This window comes from Pezoporus wallicus, unplaced genomic scaffold, assembly GCF_028554395.1.
Source record: "Pezoporus wallicus isolate ANWC-B61680 ecotype Strahan unplaced genomic scaffold, APGP_CSIRO_Pwel_v1 contig_9942, whole genome shotgun sequence".
NCBI lineage: Eukaryota > Metazoa > Chordata > Aves > Psittaciformes > Psittacidae > Pezoporus > Pezoporus wallicus.
The window spans coordinates 176,828-198,361 of NW_026641239.1; the positions used below are offsets into that span (position 1 = coordinate 176,828).

At 53.4% G+C, this 21,534-nt stretch overlaps 1 protein-coding gene across 1 annotated transcript; it reads left to right on the plus strand.

Moving 5' to 3' along the window:
• The first annotated feature begins 6,531 nt into the window (after window positions 1–6,531).
• On the plus strand, window positions 6,532–21,233 carry ABCB9 (ATP binding cassette subfamily B member 9). The gene is made up of 12 exons (XM_057422627.1): window positions 6,532–6,555; window positions 8,083–8,774; window positions 9,128–9,242; window positions 9,715–9,845; window positions 11,022–11,227; window positions 12,013–12,210; window positions 13,732–13,860; window positions 15,210–15,398; window positions 15,929–16,102; window positions 17,310–17,469; window positions 18,207–18,343; window positions 19,493–21,233. Exons 2-12 carry the CDS (start codon window positions 8,162–8,164, stop codon window positions 19,820–19,822), a joined length of 2,382 nt encoding a protein of 793 aa, XP_057278610.1. The 5' UTR covers window positions 6,532–6,555; window positions 8,083–8,161; the 3' UTR covers window positions 19,823–21,233.
• Window positions 21,234–21,534: the final 301 nt, after the last annotated feature.

Here is a 21,534-nt window from a genome sequence, read left to right on the forward strand (position 1 = left end):
CGTTGCAGCACAGGATAAGCCATAGCTGACCTGGGAAGACCATGGCAGCAGAGTTTGCTCAGTCCTGGGTGCAGAAAAGAGGTCCCTGGGTTTGTCTGGGGGTGATCCCAGTGTAACAGTCTCTCCAGTGGTGCAGCAGAAGGACCCAAACAACAGCCCCACTTTGTTGGGTCTCACCTGGTTTTCCTGCTGTAGAAAGTGACCCTTTCCCTGGGACTGAGTAGGTGGAATGGGTGTGAGAGGACCTTGTTTCGCATAAACCTCTCCCATCGGCAGGTGGCTGCCTCTACTACGTGGGACCCAAGAAGGAGGAGAAGCGGGAGGTGATCGTGGATCCCGAACGGAGGCGGCAGGTCTTCCTGGAAAGCCACTTCACTGACATCGGGAGCCACCTGGGACAGAAAAAGACAGTGCACCGCATTCAGAGCCGGTACTACTGGCTCGGGATTGTGAAAGATGTCGTGGACTGGGTAAGTTGAGAGCATTGCCTGTGTCAGTGACACCAGGACATTCAGGCAGTCCCCAGTGAGCAACTAGAAGAGCCCTGCTGCAGGGACAGAGTTGTTTCTAGTGCCTGGTGCTTTGAAACAGGCGCAGGGTCACTCTGCAGGTGAAGCTTTTGGAACACCCCGAGGCAGCTGGGCGGATTGGATGTCTTTCCCCCAGCATCAGGAAATCCATGTGGGTAGGACTCATTGTGCCAGTTTTGGCCAGTGTGGGAAGATGGGATGGTTTCAGCCTTGCTGAGTCTGGCTTTGAGCGGTCTGGATTGCTCCCAGAGCTGCCCAGTTCTCTAAACTATTGTACCAGGAGGAGCTCGGCGTTCCTGCTAATTCTCCTTGGCTGCTTGCCTCACCTGTGTTATTGCTGAAAGCTCCCTGCAGCAGGGCTCTGCAATAGTGTGGTTTGAAGAAGTGCGGTTGCATTGCATGGTCCGAGCAGCCCATGCTGCATCCTGGGGCTGATGCTTTTTCTAGCTGGCAGTAGAAGTTATAAATACAATAAATATCTGCCTACAACCAGGGTGAGAAATGTCTTAGCTATAGGCCACATGGTGAAAGCTGTTTATTGTGTCAGCTGTCAGGTAAGGATGTGAAATGTGAGCTCTGTTGGCTTGTTGCGCTTTGTCCTCTTTTTCTTGCCCCTCACGGTTCTGATTGGGTAGCAGGAAGCTGCTTAGATGTGCTGCGCGCCCCATCCCTCCATAACCCGTCCCCTCTGAGCCTGACAGAATCCGTCAGCATGGTTTAAACTCCTTTGACACGTCTGTTTCCTTTCCCAGATCAAAATGTGTGAAACGTGCCAGAACGCGGAGCACAACAAGAACGGATCGCGGAAAGCGAGGCCTGTCAAAGCGGAATCACCCTGGGAAGTGCTGGGCTTAGACATTCACGGTGAGTGTCTGGGGCTGACAGACAGGCTTTTCAAGGCTTCCCTGTAGCTCGCAGGCAGGCAGGCAGCGTGGCAGACTTACTGCCTGCCACACGCAGGCACGTGAGCGAGGGCTGCTGCGTCTGTGCGAGGAGGTGCCAAAGAGGCCACAGCAGCCTTCCAGGGTGCAACCTGATCCGTGTGACCGGCTCTGCTCCCTCTCCACACACAATGGGAGCCGTGGGCGTGCGTTCCTTCCCAGAACTGAGCCTGTGATGGGCGTATTTTTGCTGACAAAGGTCACAGAAATGCATTGGCCAAATGACATTGCAGAGCGGAGTCGCGGTTGTTCTCGCAGTGATTGCTTTGCTGGGCTGGGTTATTGACTTTCCTGATTGGGGTGATATTACGGCATCACATTGATTTTTCTTGATGCTTGTTTATGCAGGACCTTTTCCTGAGACAAGCCAAAGCAATACACACATCCTCCTTGTGACTGACTATTTCACAAAGTGGGTTGAGGCTGCTCCTCTGCAGAAGAAAGATCCTTTATCAGTGGCTAAAGCCCTAGCTGCAGTTTTTTACAGGTGGGCTCCTCTGTTGTTGGTTACATTGCACCTCTGCAGTGAGATGGGGAGTGCTGGGATGTGTGTTGCAAAAATACCCAGCATCCACCAGCTGGTTCCCCACAAGAGCAGGAACACTCCCTTATACAGGAGACACTATGTGGTGCCTCTTAGTTGTTCTTTACAAAGTCCTTGGGAAGAGCCTGTTCTCCTCTTACCAGGGGAGGGGAGAAAGAGGCAGAAGTAGTTCTCTGAGTAGCCCCAAAGCCAATAGAGCTGATGCCCCAGTTCTCTGCAGGCGTTTTAAAGGCGTTTCCTGATCCCTCCTGGGAAGCATTTATTTTGCACTCACATGGTGCACGTCACCAGGTGACATTGTCCTTGTGGAAAATGCATGTGGCCAGCAGAGATTTACATTCAGAGCAGGAAACCTTGCTTTATCATCCAAAAGCAAGCAGGCTTGGCTGTTTTGAACAGGTGGAGCCAGCAGATATCTCTCTGCTCTTGGCAAGGTGAGGCCATGCCAGCCTCCTTACCACAAACTGCTGGAGGGTCTCTGTCTTTTTATACCCCATTATCACCAGTGCAGATCGAACTCCTCTGGCTCTGCCCTGCAGCTGATGGAATTAAAACCAGTTATGTGTCCTTTTCTTGTTCAGGTTTGGAGCATCCAAGAACATTTATGCCAGTCAGAGCTGGGACTTCTGTGAGGAGGTAGGTCAGGTGCTGGGTGGTTCAAAGATAAGCAGTTATGGGTTTTTGGGGGGGATAGAGCTGCAGTATGCCATGTGTAGGGGAGTTGAGGAGCTGATGCTGCCTTTTCCCTGCCCCATTCCTGTTACCAGCAGTAGATGATTTGCCAGCTTTCAGTCTGTCAGGGATTTAAGGTTGTGTTTCTGTGGTGCAAGTCCTCCAGCCACACTGCAGCCTCCGAGGGAAACATCCTGTGAGATCATGTCCATGATATTCCTGCCCTACCCCAGGATTAACCGAGCTTCCCACTGCTGTGGAAAGCCTCGAGCACAGGAGTAGTCATTGCAGAACATTGTCTCAGGTCTGACTTTGCTGGGAGCTTTTTCTGCCGGGCAGCACCTCCTGGCATGGGGGTAGTTCTGTCTTGTGGAGGATACAAGCTGCTGGGGTGCAAACCTGCCTTGTTCTCCTGTGGGCATGACCCCTTCTTTGCAGGTCAGCCGGCATTTATGTGAGCACTGGAACATCTCTCAGACCCTCACCCCTGCAGACCCCGCAGACTGCGCAGGCCTGGGCGACCGCAGCGCAGAGGTGCTCAGATCCTCCCTCTGCAGCGTGGTGAATGAGAAGCCCAGTGAATGGGACACCCACCTCGACCCCGTGCTCTTTGATTTCCGCACCTCAGTCAACTCCAGCACAAAGTACCCCCCCTTCTTCCTCATGTTCAACAGATACGTGTGCCTGTCGTCCGAGGTAACTTCTCCACAAAGGAGAGTCGTGTAGGTTTGCCACTGGTACAGCTACAGAGTAACACCCAAATGTCTGTGCCTTGTAGGTGGATTTTGTCAAGGACTCTAAAGAGCAGGGGGCTGGCTCTGGAAAGGCAGACAGCCTCCCGCCATTCACAGCTGCGGTTCAGGAGCAGCAGAACATGGTGAAAGAAATTGTAAGTCGTGGGGTGCCTTGAAATCATTTTGCAGCTAAGTAAGTCCCCCAGGGTCCCTTGCACCAGGCTGTACAAGAGCTGCATGGAAGGGATTTGCCCATACAAGAATGGTGCCTGCTCACATACTCAGAGAGAGCCCCTGCCCTATCCAGAAATGCTGCCTCTCCTTTGCCTGCAGGCTTTCTCCTGTCACCAAGCATAGCAGGGAGCTGTCAGGCTTCAGCAAGGTTGAGGGGCCGTGCATCCAGCTTGAAGGAGCAAGGCAGAAGTCAGTTCACTGCCTGAAACTCCACAGGCCTGGTCTGAGAGGAGGTGGCACCTCAGTGGAACTAAGGGCAGCAGGAGTAGAGCTGGACCCTCTTGAGCTAGCACCATTTAGTGCCACGGGGAAGCTGTGGTGTTGCTGCTCAGAGCTGGTTGATGAAATACAAGGGACTGGCTTGGTGGCTTTCCCCATCAAGGCTAATGAGAGCTGTGTCCCAGCTTGCCCAGCACCCTGCCTTGTAATCTGCATCTGAGATCAGCCAAGGGAGTCTGTCCTTAGGGACAAAAAGCCTTTAGGGACACGGTACATAACTAAGAGGTTAAAAGTAACCAGGCCCCAAAATAGGAGGACAGAAACTGAGGAAGTTGAGGACTAGTGCCCCAGTGAACAGAGAGCTGGGTTTGGGCAGAAAGGCCAGCATTCAGCTCCTGCCTGTCTCTAATGTTCCGGGTGACCTTGGGCAGCTCCTTTTGTCTCTGTTCCTTGGTTTTCTGACTTGGTAAATGACCTCAGTGTCCCCTGTAATGTGCTTGGCAATCTGTGTGCCAAAAAATCACAGGTGAGGCTCAAGTGCTTTGCTCAGTCATTTCTTGCACTTGGACAGGGTTATGTGGTCCTCTCTGATCCCCTGGACTGTGATTCTTCTTGCTGAGGAATAGCAGGAGTAAAGTGGGATGGGAGAGAGGAGGCCAAGGAGCTGATCATGGGATCTGTTCCCAGCTCAGACTCACTAGCTCAGCTCCCCTTTTGTGAATAGAGATACACATCATGGCACAGGGCAGTGAGAGCTTGCTCTGGGTAACGCTGAAGCATTCTGTCCTGTCTAAGGGCACCTCTGGTGTCTAGGTCACCAACACTTGCCTGCAGACAGGCCAGGATTTGGGCTGCAATTAACAGGAAGCAATAAAAGCTTCCCCTGGCTCTGTGTGACTCCAGCCTAGATCCCCTTCTGCCCTCTACTGATGGAGAGCTATCAGCTCCTCTGAGTGCAGCCATGAAACCACAGCTTTTTAATGTGAGGGCTGCTAGTGTGGGGTTGGTGAGAATAAGGCTGCAGAGACCTTGCTTAGTCCCTCCCTTGCCCCAGGTGCTGACACTGGCCCAGCCATGGCTTACCAAGCCGAGCTCCGCATGCTGCAGTGCTGTTTTCTGTCCCTGAGCTCATGCAAGACGGGGTTGAATTGGTTTTTAAGCAACATCTCAAGGCCCAACCCAAGAATTCTGCTTTCCAGGTGATCGCCAACATGACCACAGCCTACAAGCGGGAGCGGAAGAGTGTGAAGAGGAAAAGCCGGGGCCTGCCCTCTCTTGCTTTCAAAGTGGAGGACAACATGTTCGGGAGCAACGCTGCCAGCTCCCTGAAGAAGCTGAAGAAGGGCCAGTTTGTGTCCTTCCAGATAGAGACGGTCCTGCCGCCCGAGCAGAGCATGGCTGGGGTGAAGAAAACCAGTTAGCCTTTGGGGCTGCCAGGGAGTCCTGCAGGGCTGGGGACAGCAGCACGGATGTCCCCAAGGTCTGTGGCCCAGCTGCATGGGTGTCCAGGGTGCAGATGTGCCTGCTCTGTCCTGGGGAGAAGGGAAGGGGAAGGTTCAGACAAGGGTGTCTGTTCAGTCCCTTCCCGGTCCAGGTTTGCCCTCGGAGCATCCCTCTGTCCAGGGAAGTGGCACTGTTCTTGTTCGCATGTTGGCAGCAAAAGAAGCCACAAAGCTCCACCTTTACCATGCTGGGAGCAATCACATGAATGCCTGGGGAGGCATCTGGGTGCAAGTGGGAGAGAACCAGACACTAGACCCAGCTTAGCCACGTTGTCACATGTTTCCTACAGCTTGAAACTCTTCTCCCCACTGTCAGCCTGGACGGGGAAGAGTCGCACCAGGGCTGATGGTGGACATGGGAATGGCTTGAAGTGAGCTTTTTGTTTTTAAGCACTAATTAGCAGCAATAAAGCTGACAATAGCACGTGATGTTTTTAGTGATTGAGGCAGAGAAAAATCAAGTTTTGCTTTGTAACATGACTGTTCTGTTCTCTCCAGAAATGGAGAGAATTCTGGGAATCCCATAGCCTCTTCCTGCACTGATGAGGGTACAAGGTGCTCCAGAACCGCAGGGATGATAACACTGATCAGCCCTTCTGTCGCCCAGCTGGATGCACTGATGCCTGAGCACTGGTGTGGGAACTTGAAGTGGGGGGAAAATAATGATTAAAGTGGAATTGTTGGAAATTACCTGTCTCTGTGTCAGGTTCATTTAAACCCCTGGCTAATTTAAACCTCTATTTAGGGGTTAATAGAAGAAACTATATTGACTCTTTGTCCTGGTTGTCTTTAAAGCCACCTCCTGTGTTGTATTCCCCCCCCCCCACCTGCAGAAGTGAAATAAACCCAATCCAATAATACAAAAAATAGCTCAATTTCACAAAGAGAAAAGTTCCTGAGGTGGGGAAACCCCGGAGGCTGCCGTGGGCGCGTTAGGACAGGGTTCATCGGTGTTGGTAACGGTGTTCCGGGTACCCCCATAGCGGGTGTCCCGCTGGCACCGCGGGCGGCGCCAGTAGCGCGCCGCAGCGAGGGGGCGTGGTCGGGTGGGGTGGGGGGCGTGGTCATGCATAGGCCACGCCCTCTCCCGACCTTGTTCCCGGGACGCGCCGCCGCCGGCAGGTTGGGCCGGGCAGGATCGGGCTGATCCCGGACGGTTCCCGGTCATTCCAGCCGCCGGTAAGAGCCGTCCGGGGGGGCCGGGGCTGCGCTGCGCTGCCTTTGCGTTGCGGAGGGGGAACGGGATGGGGATGGCGGGGAACGGGATGGGGATGGATGGATGGGGGGGAACGGTTTGTGTGTCCCTTGCTATGGCGGGCACGGCCCTTCCCGGGAGTCTCCCGTGGGAGAAGCATCTCGGCCATGGGGAAGCTGGGATGAGGCAGGGGTCTTGGGCCTCTCCATCCCTCGTAGCTGGGGATACCTTTGCGGGTGGCGGAGAGCTGCGGTGGCCGCCCCCTCCTCTTCCTTCTCGCCCTCCTCCTCTTCCTCCTCCTCCTCCTCCTCACCGGGCCGGATCCGCGCAGCGTTGCAGCGGATGGCAGCAGCGAGCACCCTGGGAAGCGTGTCCAGCTCCTCCCTGACACCGCTGCTCCGCTTTGCCTCCTTCCCTCCCGACCCCAGAGACCTTCGTTATTCCCTACACTGCAGCCTCTGCCACCTTTTCCTCCGCTTCTTACCCTTGTATCCCACCTGCCCAACCACCGAGCGTGCTCTTGGCCATGGGCGCTGTGCTGGGAGGTGCCCTTCTCCCCATCGTTTGCTTTTGGGTGGCTGCGGAGGTGGCTGCGGCCAGAGCGTGGCCAGCGCATGGCATCCTTGTGCCGTCCCTTCCGCACCGTGCACCGTCACGGGCTGCTTGGCCAGCACGAGTCCAAGGATCAGGTCCCTCCCTCGTGCCCACACGTGGCACCGCTGGGCATGGTGCAGAAGCAGGTGGGGTTTAAACTAAGGCGAGCTTTTCACGTTTCCTGCATCAGTTTAACCTCTGCCACCAGCCAGACCCATGGGTGATGGTAAAGGTGGCGTTCCACCCCGGAGCCTCCCTCTCCCATGGGATGCGGTTGTGGATTTCTGACCCCTTTTTAATCTACTGGGTTTTTTTTGTTGTGTGGCTGAACTGCATGCTGCCAGCACAGGGGGCTTAGTGAGTTATCCCAAGTGAATATTCCAGAGGGCAAGGTGTGACAGGCTGCTGTACCTGGGATTCTTCTTCTTCTGATGGTGGGGGGTCTGTTATGAAGCCAAGCTGCTCTCCCTTCTGCTCTCATGTGGTTCGGATTGAGGGCTCAGCATCAGCTTTGTGCCGGGAAAGGTGGAGAGGGACTCTCAGATCATAAGTATCTGAGTTTAACACATTCACAGCTCCATAGCACAGGACAGATGTCCCACCATCACCCAGCTGCTGGGGACCTCCTGGCCGGCCCCACCACAGCAAGCAGGGATGCAGATTCCCACTGAGCTGTGCAGATTTCTGCTTTGGGATTCAGGATGGGTAGAGGCACCTGAGAGGGAAACGTGTCTTCATTTGTGCTTCTTGTTTTATGGAGCATTTTGGAGCGTATGCAGCATAGGAGGGGAGAAAGGAGTAGTAGTGGTGTTTGGGGTCAGGTTGGGCTGGTATGGTTGTCCTCCCATCTTGCTTCCCTTTCCCTGCCACCTTCCCAGGGTGAATAACAACCTTGTGTCCCACTTCCCGCCCCACAGCAGAAGCTGACATGACCATGTCCTGCCTGTGCTAGACCTGCCCCTCACTGCCTTGGTGAACCCCAGCCCAGCATCAAGGATGCGCGCCTGGAAGGCAGTGGCCAGCACGCTGGTGCTCAGCGGGGCCGATGTGGTGGTCACCACGCTGCTCTACACCCATGGCCGCAGCGGCCGGGATGTCCTGCAGGACCTGCGGCACTTCAACATCTTCAACTCGCTGCTGGACATCTGGGGGGGCTGCCTCTACCGCAGCTGCGTGCTGCTGGGGGCCGCCATCGGGGTGGCCACCAACACAGCCTATGGCCCCCGGCGCCTCAGGGCATCGCGGACCTTCATCACCATCGTCTGCCTCCTCATGGGCATCTACATGATGGTGAAGCTGCTGCTCTACTCGGAGGTGCGGAGGACCATCAGGGACCCCTGGTTCTGGGGGCTCTTTGCCTGGACCTACGTGGCGCTGGCGGCCACCTTCGGGCTGTGGCAGCTTCTGGCTTGTGTCACCTCTTCCCGCGAGGCGCTGGGGCCTGGTGCTGGATCCCGTGCTGAGGCAGAGGAGAGCTGTGATGGGGGAACCCCACGGGACAAGCGGGAGGAGGCAGCGGGTCCCACCATCCATAAACTGCTGTCCTACACCAAGCCAGATGCCTTCTTCCTGGGCATTGCCTCCTTCTTCCTCCTCGTGGCTGCGCTGGGTGAGTGAAGGGACGTGGGGAGCTGTGGTGCGCTCCCATCCTCACCAGGATGGAGCCATAGTGGGGGGCTTGACAGCATCCCAGGATTGGGTTTTGGGGTTGCTGGGTTGCATGTCCCGCACAGGATGGATAAAAAATGCAATGAGGCAAAGAAAAAGGGGATAAAATACACTGGGAAATGAAACATCCCCATGTGCCGCCGAGGGCTGCACCTCCTGTGGCATCTTGTGTGATGAGCAAGTCTCTCTGTGGTGGGAATGGGGTTGTCCACAAGCCGTCGCAGTTAGAATACTGATCCTGTGCTGATCCCATGCCATGGAGCTCAACCCCCATGTCCTGTGCTTGTCTGGCAGGAGAGACCTTCCTGCCCTACTACACGGGGCTGGCCATTGATGGCATCGTGGTGCAGAAGAGCATGGACCGCTTCTCCACGGCAGTGCTGGTCATGTCGCTGCTCGCCATAGGAAGGTAATTGCAGGGGCTGGTTTTGGCTCTGAATAGGAGGAGTTGGGGTTTTCTCATAGGAGCTCACAGTGGCAGTGGGCATGGGCTGTCCCATTGCCATGTCCCTACCAGCCTCCAGGGATGTGCTTTGATTTCTCTGTGCTACCACAGTGCAGAGAGGACGTGGTGGCACTCATGAGGCTGTGGTGTAGCCCTCCGCATCTGTCTGCTGGTGATGGGGGAGCAGGAACACACCCAGGGAGCGGGTTTCCAAAGGAATGCTGTCCCAGCAGCAGAGTCCCCTCTGGAAGTTTATCACTACTGGGGTTAGGACCAGCCATCCCCATGCTGGTAGCACCCAGAAGAGGTGCGGGCTGGTTTAGCCATCACTTCCTAGGCTGGGAAGTGGTACCAAGCCCTTGGGCATTGGGGTGTTTGTGTTGCTGGGGCTGGGTTTCATGTCCATTGGTCTATAACGTTTCTTATCTGCAATTAGCTCATTTGCCGCAGGTATCCGGGGCGGCGTTTTTACACTCATATTTGCAAGACTGAACATTCGCCTCCGCAACTGCCTCTTCAGGTCGCTGGTGGCTCAGGAGATGAGCTTCTTTGATGAGAATCGCACAGGTAGGTTCCTCTTCCCCTTGGATTTGCTCTATCCCATCCCAGTGTTGTGTTTCCCTTGACTTGCCCCACCAGCACACAGCCAGAGGCAGCACCCAAGTGCTTGTGTTTAGAAATAGCAGCAGAAAGCTCTTCCCTTTGGTTTCCCCCTATTATGGGGTTGGGATGGGATTGCCCAGCACCCTGGGGATGTCCCATTGCCACCATCAGCCTGACATTCCGCAGTCCCCCATGCCCATCTCCATTCATCCCCAAAACACCCGCTTTCCTCCTCCCATCCCTCCTGTCAGTGCTTGCTGGTGGCCACTCTCCAGTTCTGCTGCAGGCATCAGAAACCTCAGATGTGTGAAGCTTGCTGGATGTGCCCGTCGCTCTCCCTGCTTGCAGTTCATCCTGTCCTGGTCCGTGCTGCTCTGGCATGGTCCCAGCACACTGTAACTTCTTGCCCATTTAATTTAGTCTTGGTATTTTTAGTTTTGAGGCTGTTGCTGTATTTAGCAATAGCTGCACAGTGCCCTGGTAGCTGAGGACATCAGAGATGATGTTGGAAGCGGGATACGGGTAACCCTGGACTTAAACAAAAACGTGGGAATTCAGCTGGACTCAAGCAGTATGGAGTATTCAGGAACTGAGGGTGATGTTTGCTGACTGTAGCATTCAGCTCCACCAACAAGCACCACAGGAGCTTCACTCCTTAGTAGCTAAGCCCATGTCCTTTGCAGCTCTAGGCTGCAGAGCACATGGATAAACCCAAGCAGCCCTGGCTGGTCCTGCCGGGATGGTGAGGAAAAGTGCAGGCAGCTTCTGGTGGGCTCCTGACATCAACTGGATATAAGTTGGGATTGGGTTAACAGCTCTGGAGGTGCATTCAGTGGTCCAGCAAACACTCCATGCATGCACCTATGTGCCTACAGGGTGCACACCAGTATAGGATGCTGCCATGGTCCCCTTTGCTGTCCTGGGGCTGTTCTTGGTGTCCCTCCTGCATGCAGCAATCCAAGCTCCTCCGTTTTGCTTCACATCCACAGTGGTGGAGTCTCCCCCCTTCCATGCCACCCTTTATACCCCAGTGAGGGAATGGGTTGAATGGAGAGCTCCATGTGGCCCCTGGCGTGGAATGTGGCTAGGCAGTGGTGACATGTCCCTGCTCTCCCCTTCCCCTACCCCTTGTTGCTGCAGGGGACGTCATCTCCCGCCTGACGTCGGACACGACCATCGTGAGTGACCTGGTCTCCCAGAACATCAACATCTTCCTGCGCAACGTGGTGAAGGCCACAGGGGTGATCTTCTTCATGTTCAGCCTCTCCTGGAAGCTCTCGCTCGTCACTTTCATGGGCTTCCCCATCATCATGCTGGTGTCTGATGTCTATGGGAAGTACTACAAGGTAGGCAGGAGTAGCCGGCGTGGCTGTGATGTGCTGCAGTGCTGGGCTGTTCCCCTCCTGAAGCCATTGTGGAGGCTGTGGGTGGCTTTGGAAGTGGTGGGACTGATATCTGAGTGCTTTTCCACTGGCAGCGGGGGCAGGATGGCAGCATTAAACATGTATGGGCAGGTAACTGTAGCCTCGGCTCTTCCTTGCTTCATGCTCAGAAGTGGAAACGTCTTGGGTCTGACAGGAGAGGCAGTTTGGCCATGGGATGTCCTGTATGTGCCTGTCCTTGGGCAGTCTCTCCTGTCATTTTGCCGTGACTCAGTGGGGGTTAAACCCAGTGCTGAGCTCCCCACTCTGCCTGGGGCTAGTGTGGGGCCAAAGGCTGTTCCCCATAGCTAATGCCAGCTCCTGCTGTGGGTCAGAAGCTTGTGAGAGGAGCTCCCCTTGGTCTCCAGACCCGTCCCTTTTACTTGGAAACCCCTGGAAGGGCTCCTGGGCCAGGCTGACCCTATCCCATCAGCAGGAAGCCTGCCCCAGGCTTCCCAAGTGGCCCCAGACGGGGCATTTCACCTCCTGCAAGCCAAGTCCTTCCTTGGGGACAGCACAATGAATCCATTCTCCCCCTGGCACAAAGTGTGGGATTCATCCCAGTGCTCAGCCCTGTTGCCCACGGCCTGGAAGATGTCACCTGTGCCTTCTTTTCCCGAGCCCAGCAGAGCCCGGGGCGTGTGGGGAGATGCTCCATGGGCAGCCCAGCGCCTGCTGAGCCCTCTCTGCCTCCCCCCTGCTCCCTGCAGAAGCTCTCCAAGGATGTGCAGAACGCCCTGGCCAAGGCAAACAACACTGCTGAGGAGACCATCTCTGCCATGAAGACCATCCGCAGCTTTGCCAACGAGGAAGCGGAGGCAAACGTGTACTGGCAGAAGCTGCAGCAGGTTTACAAGCTCAACAAGCGGGAGGCCCTGGCTTACACCTACTACGTCTGGTCCAGCGGGGTAAGCGGCTCCCTATGGGGAGCTGGGAATGGGTAGGGAATTGCTTCAGATCCCCAAATGCACACGGTGCAGTGGCGCTTTTCCACTTCCAAGGAGCTTTATGGGGTGAGCCCAGCTTTAATATCCGCTGTCAGTGATGCTCTGTCTCTTCATTATTACTTTCCTACTCCTCAGAGTATATTCCGTTCCCCCTTAGGGCAGCTGTGCTGTGCCACTGAACAGCCTGGTTTCTCTTGCAAATAATAATGGAATTGATAACTGCTCAAGGTCGTGGAAAACCCCGTGCTCTGCCTTGCTGCATTGCGTGCCTGTGCCAGCTCATCCCCGGGGCTCCGGCTGGGAAACAGCCACAGCGTTGGTTGAGCTCCTGCTCACAAGCAGATTTTCTGGGGGGTGGTGGCAGGGGGAGGCTGATGGGGTTTGGGGCTGGTTTTTGGTTGTTTCTTCTGTGTTTTTTTTCCCCAATTTCTGTGTCATCGTTGAAAACCAGATGGTTTGGGACTTCTGCATCGGCTGATAACAAAGGCTGTGCAAAACCCTCGTGTGAGGCTGCCCTTATCTCTGCACATTCTAAGTACCCCCTGGCAAAGGGTTTGTGAGTTATGGTGCCCTCATGCAGCTGTGGGAGACTTGATGGCTTCCTAAGCCTGGAAGCAAAAGTGCAGCATGTTTAGCATTGTTCCTGGGCTCCCAGGTGGAGCTGGAATGTGAACTGGGTCGGCACAGATCCTGCCAAGACAAAGGAGGCAGAACCCTTTAAAAGCTGCTCCTGCAGGGCTCATGCATAAAGAAATCAAAGGATTTAGCACAGCCCAGGTAGAGTCTGTTTTGGAGGGAGCACAGGATCTTAAGGTCAGATCATGGCAGGGCAATAGAGGAGGAATTCTTTCCCTCAGTGTTTTTGTCCCACAGACACCACACGGAGCACCAGAGCATCACTGCTTTTCTGAGCACTCGGGCAGCATGCAACAGAACCTGATGAAGAAAGGCAGGGGCTGGTATTTGTCATATCAGAGCTCATCTGTCTCCTCTCTAGAGTAGGTGGTACCCCCTGCACTGATTTCAGCCAAGAGCTGAGGTTATGCTTCAGAGACATGTACAAAGGAGGAGTACTTTTTGTGTTGCCATGATTTTGTGTTCTAAATCAAAATGTCATATACAGAAAGTTTATTTTGGTGGTGAGGTGACTGCATCCTTTGGGTACACGTGATTATGCTTGGGGATGTTAGCCCACAAGAGAGGTTCATGAGATGCTCTGTTATTTCAGATAAACTCTGCCTCCTTGGCTGTTGTCCCTCTGGACCTGTGTTTTGTTGAAAGATGCCAGCCCAGCTCCTTAAATCAGCCCATGTTGAGTTGTTTTTCCATATCCATGCTCACTGCCAGAGCTGTCAGGGATCCTCGGTTTGGGGCTCAGAATAAATGTCAGCACACAAACTGTGGGCTGTTGTGTGAGTAATTGCAAAGGCATCAAAATGCCACTTATCCTTGCTGATTTTGGGGGTGTTGTCTTGCTTTCAGCTGACTCTCCTGGTGGTCCAAGTCAGCATCCTTTACTACGGTGGGCATCTCGTGATCTCGGGGCAGATGACAAGTGGAAACCTGATATCCTTCATCATTTATGAGTTCGTCTTAGGAGACTGCATGGAGGTGAGGCTGGTTTATCCCTCTGGGCTACCCTGTATCGAGATGATGTTCATCTTCGTGAAGGTCCCAGGGCAGTGTTGGCTTTCCTGCAATGCATTTCCTTCATGCTGTAGCTTTTGCTCACCGGTGGGTTGATTCTTCCCTCTGCTCCCCTCCTTGCAACCTGAATGTGCTGCCTGTCCCCTGAAAAGGCAATTGGGACCAAAGGGATTAGGCTGGCCCTGCTGAAGGGCAGAGTCCTGGCTGCCTCCCAGGCATTTTTCCTGGTGTGAAGGATGCAGGGATTACGAAGCTGCCTGTTAAATTTCAGGCTTCATTTAAAAACTCAATTATATTCGTTTTTCTTCCTTTCTTTCTTTCCTTTCTATTCCCAGGGATAGGCTGCAAGCTGCTGCGTTGGCAGCGCATTAGCATGATGGGATTGTGGGTGGGATGGTGGAGCCCACCCAGGGCTGCCTTCCCCTTGTGAAGGCATAAGCTTGGCTAATCAAGGCAGAAACCATCAAGCCGAGGTTTCCTCGCAGCCAGGAGTGGTTTTGGTGGTGCTTCAGCCTTCATGCAGTGGCAGAGCAGAGCTGGAGGCAGCTTGCCCAGCTCTCACCATCTGTTCAGATGGCTGCAGGCTCTGGTGGTGTTTCCAGGCTGCGGTTTTGGGGTGTGTTTGGCTTGGTTTGGGGTTTTTTTCCCCTCTCCTGATGGGAAAGGCAATTGCAGTATAAGCTGTTCTGCAGCTCTAGGTTTAATACTGAAAAGGGCAGATGTGATGGGTTTATTCCAGGGAAGCCAGTGTCAGTATGCAGCAGCTGTACTTGGGAAAGTCCAATGGTAAATCCACTAGGAATATGTCCCATCAGGAAACGGCCTTATCAGCTGCCAAACAGTTGCTTAAAGGGTTCAGCCTGGGGCTGCTCTGCATTTGGAACACGTGTGTTAGGGAATGAGCTAGCCATCGTTAGGGGCTGGAGTGATGCACTGCAGTACATGGATTCTGTTCAGCCACTGTGCTGGGGAGCTGCTGGTCTTGAGCAAAGAGATGGGTGAAGAATTTTGTTGGAGCTTTGGGTCATGTATCTCCTGGTGCACATCTCTTCCCAGTCCATGTGTTTCCTCCTCCTGTTCCCCTCTTAGTCTACCCATGCACATCATCCTCTTAGATACCCTTTCCCTGGTTGCATCCGTATATCCCCTTCCGTACCCTGCAGAGGGGGAAGACCTTTCTTCCCTTGTGTCTGATGGCTGTAGTTCATGTCAGATGATAGAAGGCTTGGGAATGCTTCAACCATTCTCCCTGTGAGTGGCACTGACTGACTTCCATTGCATGGGAGGGTCTCACCGTTGCTCTTCCCTTCCAGTCCGTTGGCTCCGTCTACAGCGGCCTGATGCAGGGAGTGGGAGCTGCGGAGAAGGTGTTTGAGTTCATCGACCGCAAGCCAACGATGGTGAATGATGGGTCCCTGGCCCCAGACCATGTGGATGGGAAGGTGGAGTTCAGGAACGTGACCTTCTCCTACCGCACTCGCTCTGCAACACAGGTCCTGCAGGTGAGCCCCATGGGCACAGAGTGCTCCCCACCACGAGGCATCACGCATCACTTCTCCATCATGGCCAATAACCCATCGCATGGGAAGTGTCAGCTGCCCTTTTGGAGATGCATAAAGGCAAGCTCAGTGGCATGCTGGAAAACAGATTATAAGGAACAGTGGGTGTTTAGGGCCGACCTTCCTCACAGGGAATGAGATTTCTTAATGAAACCTTTGTTCCCTGCTCAGGCATTAACACATCAGCGTGGTACAGGGCTTTCTGCCAAGCTGCCTTGAGCTGTTTCCATGGGAGAGGGGCTGAGGTCATGAGGCGGGGGGAGGCAGCAGGGAGGTTAGTTTGCTTGGCTGGTTTTAGGGGTCCTGCTACAACAGGAGGCAGATTTGGAGCTAGGAGAGATGGCTGATGTAGCACAACGCCATGGTGGAGGGTCACCGTGGCCAGACTGTGTCTACCTTTCTTGCCGGGTGTCCAAGCTGCTTTCCCTTGGGAAAAGCCAGGACCTGAGCATGCTCTCCCATGCACGTTGCAGAATGTGTCCTTCACCCTGCACCCCGGCAAAGTGACCGCACTGGTGGGTCCTTCGGGGAGTGGGAAGAGCTCCTGTGTCAACATCCTGGAGAACTTCTACCCTCTGCAAGACGGGCAGGTGCTGCTGGACGGGCATCCCATTAACATGTACGATCACAAGTACCTGCACTCAGTGGTACGAGCGACTGATACGTGTATTCTAGCTATCGCCTGAGCAGAGGGGATGGATGGATGGATGGATGGATGGATGGATGGATGGTAGTGATGCATGTTGCTTGGGAGCTGATCTGGCAACTTTTGAGATGTCCAGAAAGCTGGAGGTGGTCCAGGAAACTAATTCGGATAATCAGTGGGGGTGGAAGGGAAGGGATGGAGTGGTTTCATGGGGAGGGGGAAGCCATCCAAAGCCAGAACAAAACCCATGTTTTGTGTTGTATCTTTTGGCTGACACAGTAGAAATATGTTTATGGTTGTTGGATTAATCATCATCTAAATCGGGTTTGCAAGAAGAGTTTTGCATTCCTCCAGCACTTTCTGCCTTAAGATCTTAAAGTAAATCTCAGATAATGGGGAGTTAAACACCTCAGGACCCTGGCAGCAAGTGGAGCATTAAAGGGGCTGGATGGTTTGCCTAAGAGAGGGGTCTGGGCCCCTTGGCTCTCATCCGTGTCTCAGCACAGATGAGCCTTCATCTCCTCTGCAAGTAACTGCTTTCTTTGTTTGCCTCCAGAGCAAATGGCCTCACCAGTCAGCAGGAAAACCTGCAAACAACTGATGAGAGACAGGAGGGGAAGCCAGAGTCACTGTGACTGATTTACATTCCCTGCCCGTACCGAGGGAGCATTAAAAGACAAGCGAGTCTTTCAGTTTAGAAAGCCTGGTGTGGCATCAGGAGCATGGGGGGAAGTCAATTAAAATATGACCATGTCCCACTGGCTCTCTCCATGCCCAGTGCTGAGCAATAATTTGGAAGGTTCAGTTTATTCCAGTCTTGAAGGTTTGACAAAGCCTTGAATGCGTGAGCGAGCAGCAGTGGCTGTAAGGTAGGACAGGGAGGCTGTTGCTAAGCAATTAAGGGATTGCAGCAGCTATGTCCCTAACTTGCTAATTTTGGATTGAAAGATGCAGGAGAGGCCAAGCATGATTACTGGCCTTGAAGAGGAAATCAGCAAAAGCCTAAGAGAGGGTTTTTCCAGCCTGCCTTGTCCCTGCAACTGGTTCCCATTCTGGGAAGAGCAAACGGTGATGGGAGTTTCTGTATCTTGGTTTAATGGTGGGGCTCTGCTTGAGTCTTACCCAGCAGGAGCAAAAGCTGATGATCTGTGATACCGGCCAGTGCATCTTCTGCTTCCAACCCCCTGCTCTTCCCTTCCTCTCTGCAGATCTCCCTGGTGAGCCAAGAGCCGGTGCTGTTCGCCCGCTCTATTGCAGATAACATTTCTTATGGCTTAACTTCAGCCTCCTTCGAGTCAGTGGTCCAGGCTGCCCAGAAGGCCAATGCACACTCCTTCATCATGGAGTTACAGGATGGATACCACACAGGTACCAAAATCCCTCTGTTTGGACTTACACTTGCCTAGGGAAAACAAACTCTCCCCTTGGGTGGAAAGTCAGGCAGGTAGTGATGGACATGGATCCTTGGCACCTTGGTGGTGGTGTAGGGCAGCTACATGGAGAGGTGCAGAACCCTGGCTGCCTTTTGGGGTGACTGAGCTGCTGCAGGATTTCTGAGCCCATTCCAGGCAACAGGATGAGCATTCCCCATCCCATCCTGACCAGTCCAGCTCCCGGTGCCTGGCAGTGTTATGGAGATGTGGCACTGGCAGTCTCAACCCTCTTCAGTGCAGGGATCAGGAGACAAGCTCAGAACTTCACCTGCAGAGGAAGAAAATAAACCTGTGATAAATGCAGAGTAATAAAAGCTGGTGTATTTGTGACAGTGGGCCTTTGAGAAGGGGCAGCTCAGGCTGACAATGGCTTGTGTTTATGGGTGAGCAGGGGGAGTTTGAGTTTGGATGGTCTCAAGGACTTCTGCCTTGTTTCCATGAGCATCAGTCCCTCAAACCCTGGGACAACAGTGGAGAACTTGCTGCTGGAGGGAAGGACAGCAGCCTCAGGGATGTTTTGCTCATTTATGTTGCTTTGCCAAGTGAGCAGAAGCATTTACATGGTCTTTGCTTCAAAGTGTGACGCCGTCCTGGTGCTGTGGCTGGGAACTGAACTTGATGGCAGCTCTTGATTTTAACTTGACCCTTTTCCTCTCTACCTTAACCCAACAGAGGCAGGTGAAAAAGGAGCCCAGCTCTCAGGTGGCCAGAAGCAGAGAGTGGCAATTGCCAGAGCCTTGATCCGAACCCCCCCCATCCTAATCCTGGATGAAGCCACAAGTGCACTGGACGCAGAGAGCGAACACGCGGTTAGTAGGTGACTCGTGTTTGGGCCAAAGAGGCAGTCTGGGTTTGGAGGAAAGGCTGCAGCTTCAGTTTCCAGCCGGTGGGCAAGCTTAGTCTTGACATGGTGCAATCAGAGGTTTGGGTAGGATGCTAATTCCTGAGCAGGAATTTGTTTCCAATGCTGCTGTAACATTGGAAGGGAATAATCAAGAATAATCAACCAAGAAGGGAAAATCCTATGCTCACAGCAGCCGGCACCTGATGAACCTGGTGAGATGGGGATCTCTGACCTTTTTAAATGTGGGAAGTGTTAACTGGCATATGGCAACTCTGTGCAGCCTTTTAGGATGGAATCCTGAGGAAGACCCTGAAACTGGTACTGCAGTAGGGAGAGCAGGACTGCCTGAGCTAAAATCCCAGCTAAGGCACCAAAGAAGCCACGCTTGTAGGAACGTAAACTGAGCTCGTTTATGTGGCTGGGATGCGACAGCTCTGCCAGTAGCAGTTTGGCCTCACTTGTTCAATGATGTGAAGGAGAATAGCTCAAACTTGAGGTGTGAGGATGTCTCCCAGTCCCAGAGGATGAGCACTGCTGGCCCATGGAGCAGAGCAGTATGAGCATCCAATCTTGGAGCAGCCTGTTGGCTTGCAGATCCTCAGCCATGTGCATGGTACCCAATGCCAGACAGGAGTTAGTTTTGGCTAGCCAGGGGTGTCAATGTGACACCTGCCTGGTGGCCATCTGCCTGCCTTTAGACCTTAGTGCTACTTGTCTGTCTCTTGGCTGGAAAACACCTCTCTCTTGCTTTGCCTTGATGCGCTGAGGAAATAGCCCCCCTTTTCTGAGCAGTGTTGGCTTCCTGCAGTCCGTGCCAACACCTCGTGGCCTCCAAATCTGGGGTCCAACTCCAACAAGCACTCAGTTTGCAGGATCAGACCTGTGTGCATATCTGAGGGCTGGCTGCACTGAGACAGTCTTTTGGTTGCAGAGCAAGAGCTGGGATGGACATGCTGGTGCTAGTAGTGCTGCAGGGAGTCTTGTGTCCTCTGTAGCCAAAGGAGAGCAAATCCCTTGTCCAGAGGTTTCTTAAAAGAGACTACAAAGCTGCTGTTCTTCCTTCCGAAGCAGAGCCATTGATGCTCAGGCACTAACGTCTTTTCCTCCCGCACAGATCCAGCAGGCCATCTACGGCGACTTGCAGAACCACACAGTGCTTGTCATAGCTCACAGGCTGAGCACTGTGGAGAAGGCACACAACATCATTGTGCTGGACAAGGGCCGCGTGGTGCAGCAGGGCTCGCACAAGCAGCTCATGGAAGAAGGAGGCCTTTATTCCAAGCTGGTGCAGAGACAGATCCTGGGACTGGAGGGGGCCGGCGCAGACAGTCTCCAACCTGCAGCCCGGGGGGATGCAGTGAAGGCGCCCGGTGGGCTGGAGGAGGAGTTCAGGATAGACCATTCCGTGGCACAGGACGATTACAACAGCAGCGCTCACAAGTGAGAGCGGCGATGGTCGGCGCTCCGGATGCTTGCTGGGATGCTGGGACAGGAGGTGGCTTGTCCGCAGAACGCCGCCCGTTTGCTCACACCCCCGTGCACACACCAACACACACTATAGAGCTTCCTGCATTGCAGCCCAGCAGGCTAAATGCCGGCTGGTTTAAACAGGGAAACGGATTCACCGGAGGGAGTTGGGTCTTTAGGGATTCCCAGCGTTTCTGCTGGGTTTCTTTTCTTACTACCAGTAATTCCACTCGACTGGGACTTTTTCTCCCATCGATATGCATGTGTAACTGCTATTAACTGTACTGGATGTCAAATGCATGCATGGAGGGGAAGATTGAAAACCCCTTCAGGAATTTCAGGGGGTGGCTTTTGTGGCTGGATAGAAAAACTGACTGTAAACCAAGGTTCTGTTCCCACTCTCGGTCATTGGGGCCCATCCAAAGTCTGCTGAAGTCTGTAGGGAGCTCCCTTTGGCTTCAGTGAAAATTGGATCACTCCCATGGGGCTGAGCACAGGGAGAGTTTTGCACTGAGTGCCTGCAGGCTCAGGCTCACAACCATTGCTGCTGAGCTTGTACCATGTAGTAACCATCCTTGCTGGAGCGAGCCGGGGGACCAGGAGGCAGATGTTGCTTTCAGATTTGCTCTTGGTGCTTGGTGGGTGTTTGTTTTTAAGGGTGAAAAGTTTTACCATAATTGGGGTAGGTTTGGGGTTTTCTGTTGTTTGGGTTGGTTTTGGGTTCTTTTTACTCTCTTCGTGTGCACTGTGCAATTGCCTGTCTCCAACATCCACTGAAAATTGGTCTCTTTTATTTCAGAATCTTTTTAACTCACAAACCCTGGTGCTGGTTTGAGGGAAAACACTGCTAAAGACAGGCACAAAATAGTAAAAGACAGCACTTTATGAATCCCACCAAAGCTTTGTTCAGCTTCAGGCCACGCTGGTGACTTCTGCATGGGAAATCTCTATGGTTGCTTCCCTTGAAGTCCCACCTGAGCTGCCTGAACTTTCAAATGTGTTCCTTTGAGTATTATTTATTAACTTACTTCTAGTATGAGGGAGAGAGAGAACTATGTTGCTCCTACCCCTTCTGGGTAATGGCTCTGGCTTAGTAATGTTATCCTGCCATAGACTGGTGAAGAAACCTATGCAGCCAGGCAGGTGCTGTTGAAAACTAGCATTTCTATGGGGAAGAGAGACTTCAGACTGTGCGTAGTTAAGACATTATCTCAAGCACTTTAGCTCTCATGTTTTCTGATACCTGAATGCTGCTGCTCTTTCCTTTCCAGCAGGTTTGCGTTCCTGTTGTTGGCGATGTTTTGTTTCCATTTAGTGATGTTTTACAACCTCTTTAGTGTCCTTGAGGAGGGATGCTCAGAAAATAAAATACTACCTCTGCCACTCAACATGGAGCCAATGTAGTGGGGGTGTTGTTTGCGTTCAGGGTTTTCAGGGTAACGTTCATCTGTGTGTATCTACTGTCCATGTTCTAGCTGCCTTGCAGGGGATGACAAGAAGAACCTGCAGAGAATTAGGTATGTAAAAGCCTTTAGGATCTGATAATGGCCATGAGCCATAGGAATAACCTGGTTAAGGACTCGTTTCCATCCCAGATGCCATGTGGCAGTCGGTCCCTACACAAGGGCAAGCAGCCTAACCCGTTCTCAAAGAACAGCACTTTGTGACTGGAATCTTTTCAGCTGCTTG

Coding starts and splice junctions, on each gene's coding strand:
- ABCB9 (XM_057422627.1), top strand. CDS start 8,162: ATGCGCGCCTGGAAGGCAGTGGCCAGCACGCTGGTGCTCAGCGGGGCC. Junction 15,399..15,928: donor CTGCAACACAGGTCCTGCAG/GTGAGCCCCATG, acceptor TGCACGTTGCAG/AATGTGTCCTTCACCCTGCA. Junction 17,470..18,206: donor ACAGGATGGATACCACACAG/GTACCAAAATCC, acceptor TTAACCCAACAG/AGGCAGGTGAAAAAGGAGCC.